This window comes from Clupea harengus, chromosome 26, assembly GCF_900700415.2.
Source record: "Clupea harengus chromosome 26, Ch_v2.0.2, whole genome shotgun sequence".
In the NCBI taxonomy this organism is placed as follows: Eukaryota; Metazoa; Chordata; class Actinopteri; order Clupeiformes; family Clupeidae; genus Clupea; species Clupea harengus.
Window position 1 is genome coordinate 3,891,523 of NC_045177.1, and position 5,044 is coordinate 3,896,566.

Below are 5,044 nucleotides of genomic sequence, written 5' to 3' on the forward strand. Positions count from 1 at the left end.
GGCCTATTTTCGCCAGGCACACTTTCTGTTGTAAACTGAAAGATGCTGATACCAGTTCCGTGAAATGAGGAGACTGATGTCGTGGAGCTGGGATTGTGAGCAATGGACCTCATTCTCGCACATTTTGTTAAGTGTCTTTAATATCTTCAACCTAAGAAAAGATCTCCACCGGTCATGAATGCCTGGAAATGTGTTCTTAAACGGCCAAAGTGTGCACTGATTCTTAAATTGAACGAGCGTTCTCGTTTTCTTTATTTATTTATTTATCACGAAGCCTCGTAGAATCATGACTATAAATGTGAAACGTAATTGTTAATGATACAAATATTCTTGTATTTATTATTATTATAATTATTGATGCCTGTAGAATTCATGTGAACGCACTCATCAACGATTTATCACAAATTCAGCCCTTAAGAACATGAGCGCACTCCAATCTGGCCTTGTAGCACTCGCAAAGAGACGTCTCTAGCCAGTATTCTATCTCAATGATACGATCATAGGAAACAGAAATGCCCATTTGGTATATCTTTTCTATCAATGTCTTACTTCTAGTGGAGCTATGCATATTTAGCCCAATATATAGTGGTAGGGGTGGCTCACGAGATGCTGAAATGCGAGTTTGGCCAGTTTTGGCCAAACATGCCTGGCTTTCAGACTTCTCTTGATCCTCTATGTTGAGACCATAAAGAATGATAGAAACGAGAGACTTTAAGCTTGACGGTTAATATTTTGAATGGCAGTCCATTGGAAAGCACCCAGAAAAAATAAATCCTTTGTGTGCAAAAATGTCTTTCCTTAGCCTACAATTGTTGCAGGCCTCGCTACAATTTCGGCGTCTTCTGAAAAGTTGTGTTGTTTCAAAGCATCCTTCAATAGCCTGCTTATTGCATCCCGGAAATCTAAAACGTTGTTTCTTCCATCAGTTTGTTCTTAAAGAGTCTCTTTGTAATGTTCTAGCAAGACATTGATTAACCTGGTTTTATTTATAGTTTTCTTAACTCCAATATCTTCAAGCCTCTTGATGTACAACGACAGCTCAGAAAGTTTAAACATATGAGTTCCTTTTTTAATAGCTACATTCTTCTATGTACTCGATAAGCTCGATAAATGCTATTCACTTGTTAATTTTTCATCATCACATTTGTCAATTTATAACAGCACATTCCTCATATGATCAGTTTTGATGTAGACAAAGACACGCTCAATCTGCTCCAATTTTACCGTTTTTCTGCGGTAGCCTACTGGTACTGTAATGCGCCTTTGTTGGTGCTATTTTAATGATGTTGAAGCAAACCTTTAATAAAATATTACAGTCCTTATACATATAAAAGATACAAATGTAAATATGGTTTTAAATGGTGGTAAAATAACGGTTTTACCTAACAGATATAGCAGAATTACGTCTTTCCCGCCATCTTGGATGAGCGCGCGCACGGGCACAAGTCTTTTTGTCTGTTTTGCTACTTAAAGGGACACAAACATGCATAAATAACTGATTTATTACTTATTTGGTAAGCATTTCTAGGCAAAATAACCGTTTTGAAAATCGGACCACAGGTAACGCATATCTTGATTTAGGTCAAAACTTAATATCTCATTAAAACGAAAAAATGAGCAGTTTCACTTGGGCACCCCTTCTAATATGTTTTAGTAGGATATAAGCTAATTGTGTGCCAAATTTCATGCTTTTATCACTCTTGTCACGAACGCGTTGTTAAGCCACCTGACTAATAGGGGCGGGGACTCATACTAATTTGGGACAGTTTCAATGGGCCAAATATGCTCTCGTGAGGATTTGTGTGAGGCACGCTAGATGTATAAAGAATCTGTTTTTGAATTACCTGCGTGTTGAAAACGGTTTAGCATGTGACTTTCCACCCATATGCTGTATAGGGACTAAAAGTCGCCTCTCCAAGAAGTTCTTACAGATGCTACTGAGGCTTGAAGAGGTAAGTTCAAAAACAAATCTGCGAATGCATATAGGAGATTTTGCGTGCTTGCGCACCGATTGCTGTTGTGTAGCCTATTATTGCAAGAAAATTCCCTATATGTATCCCTCCGACTTTCAAAGTGTTTCTGGGCAATGTTATTTTGTTAAAAACAATTGCCCCATCATACTTTGCTTAAACCAATATTACTTGAATACGTACTTACATAGCTGTTAACTGTACAGTCACAGAAGGATAATCATGGTGATTCTTTCGGACCGTTGCGACTCGGGAACTCATCATGAGCGACCGCTTCAAGTTGGCTTCTATGAGATCCTTAAGACGTTGGGAAAAGGGACCTTTGCCGTGGTAAAACTGGCAAGACATAAAGTCACCAAAACTCAGGTGTGTAGTTTTGCATGCGCAGCAATTTCTGTAATTTCTGTCTGTGAGCTAGCCTACCACACAACAATTTTACTTCGTTGAGTTGTTTTAAGCAGCAGCCTATATTTATTCGAATGTACATTTGTCCTTAGGTTGCCATAAAGATTATTGACAAAACTAGATTAGACTCTTCGGATCTGGAGAAAATCAACAGAGAGGTTCAAATCATGAAACTACTGAACCACCCTCATATCATCAAACTCTACCAGGTTTGTGTGTGAGAGAGATAGAAAGGGATATGTGACAGTTTTTAATGCTTTATATAAATTACATTGAAATTGATTGTAAGATTAATCTGTTTTACACAACAAACTAGTATCTGCTAAGGTCAGGCCAAAATATGTCTACACAAAGAGGTGCTGTGTCATGTTAAAACTCTGCTCAGTTGTAAAGAGAACTTAAATAAGGAGTTTAGGTGACTAGTTCTTAACAGAGGGTTTGTTTCCCATGCTTGTCCCATTCCCTTTTGAGCCCTATTCATTCAGCCCTCTCTGGAGGATTGCACAGAGGAAAATTGTGACCTTTGCATGCAAAAGGTCAAAAGCAGATTGTTTTCCCAATAGCTGTTTCAGTTTACCACAGAATCAGGCTGTTCCAAAGCAATTGTATGACGACAACTGAACTGCCTTATATAAGTCATTGAATTTCATAATTATAACCATGTTTTACGAAGCTTATGGGCTTTGAACTGTAACACAGGAACTAAATGTTGTTAGAATGAGTTTTGTTATTGAACTGGTTCCTTTTTAATGATCTGCAGGTCATGGAGACTAAAGATATGTTGTACATTGTGACAGAATATGCACAAAATGGTGAAATGTTTGGTAAGTTTAAAATATTGTTACTGATTTTTGGTATCAGGGATTTTTTACACATAAGGGCACATTTTGAATGCACTTTTGCTCACATTTATTATATATTATTTATAGTCTTTGTGTAAGTTGGGGGCCACTGCTTTGTGAGTAAACAGTGCATGTAAAAAAAATGTTGTGTACGTGCGCCTTTGCACAGCATTACATGTTTTTGTCCAGCCTCCGGAAACTTAAACTGACAAGGCTCAGTCAGTCCATTGCCTGGATCTCTGAATTTTAAGCATTTCCTGTTGAGCGTGCACAAACAGACACTGATATGGTCGTTGTTTGAAAAACTTTTTTTTTCTTCTTCTTTTGTTGACCTTCTCTCCCACTCCCACTGGCATTCTATTAACCTGCTGTCTCACTCTTTCTCCTTATCTCACACTTGACGCTCCTCTCTGGCATCTTCAAAGACTATCTGACGTCTGTTGGCCGCCTTGCGGAGGTGGAGGCTCGTAGAAAGTTCTGGCAGATAGTGAATGCTGTTGAGTACTGTCACCAACATCACATCATCCACCGTGACCTGAAGGCAGAGAACCTGCTGCTGGACGCCAACATGAACGTTAAACTGGCAGGTGAGCTGCTGGAGCAAGAGAGGCGCCGCATTTGAAAAGGAAGTTTCTGTTCCTTGAGGCACTCTCACTGTTTCTCTCTTGTGTGTATGTGCAATGGGGTAAGAGGGAGGAACAGCTGGAGAATCTACATGTGTGTCCATGGTTCTGTTCCCTGAAGTATTCTGTACTTGTTGGGAGTGTCATGTTACACAGCCCTATTGTTAAAGATCTGGGTTGTGTATCTCAGTTAAGGTATCTCTTAGCGTTCTACGAAGACTCAAAAGGCATAACTGACTAAAGATGCTTAGTTTTCTACGAGTGTTTCCCAAAACCATCTCTTAGAAGCTCCCTTCAGAGAAACCTTCTTACATATATCTTAAGAGGCTGAATCCATGTATCCAGAATCGATTATTGTCAGGCATGAAGATTGATCATGCCTGAGATGAGTATGACGAGCAAGAGTTGGTTTGGAGCGCAGGTGATAATCATTACAAAGAACATCAACAAGAAATACTGTGCAAGTCAAGATTTAAAAAAAAATCTGAAACAAGGATGGTTGTAGGCTAGAAGTTGCTTATAAAAATTAATGTCTAATTTAATTTGATCTGTATTGTCTTACTTTGCAGTCAGTGCATATGTCAGATATTGACATTGGCCATTGACCACAATAATTACTGTGGGAGTTAGAAGAAGGCAAGCCATGGCAAGTAGTCTAGTAGGGGACTCGTCCAGAGAGTGCTGGAGGGTAATAGAGGATATGTGATGGAGGACTGGGTGGAGCACCTGCTAAAAGTAATGGGGTGCTTAAAAAAGTAAAGAATGTATTTCGACATTGTAGGCAATATACTATGTTTGCCAGTTGCATAGACTCAACTCTGCATCCCTCAACTGGATTTTGACAGATTCTCTTATTTTGTTTTGTTTGTTTTTTATTTGTCAGACTTGGCTTCGGAAACTTTTACAAGCCAGGAGAGACACTGTCCACGTGGTGTGGCAGTCCCCCATACGCAGCACCAGAGGTCTTTGAGGGGAAAGCGTATGAGGGGCCAAAGCTTGACATCTGGGTATGAGCCACATGCCACATATTCTAATGAAAAGTAGGAGAAACCATACTTCTTAACAATGAAGAGAGGTGAATTCAATCAACTTTAGTTCGTCATTGTACTTTAAAGGAAGAGTAAACAGAGGTAACACTTCTGCAGACACGGCTTTGCGCAATACTGATACGGACGTGCACATTGGTGTGTCCCCAAATATACTT

General features: G+C 39.3%; 1 protein-coding gene across 1 annotated transcript; it reads left to right on the plus strand.

The window, feature by feature from the left end:
* The first annotated feature begins 1,680 nt into the window (after window positions 1-1,680).
* LOC116219814 (probable serine/threonine-protein kinase SIK1B) lies at window positions 1,681-4,234 on the plus strand. The gene is made up of 5 exons (XM_031563766.2): window positions 1,681-1,952; window positions 2,177-2,336; window positions 2,468-2,584; window positions 3,136-3,199; window positions 3,643-4,234. The coding sequence occupies exons 2-5, from the start codon at window positions 2,193-2,195 to the stop codon at window positions 3,837-3,839; spliced, it is 522 nt and encodes a 173-aa protein (XP_031419626.1). The 5' UTR covers window positions 1,681-1,952; window positions 2,177-2,192; the 3' UTR covers window positions 3,840-4,234.
* The last annotated feature ends 810 nt before the right edge of the window (window positions 4,235-5,044 follow it).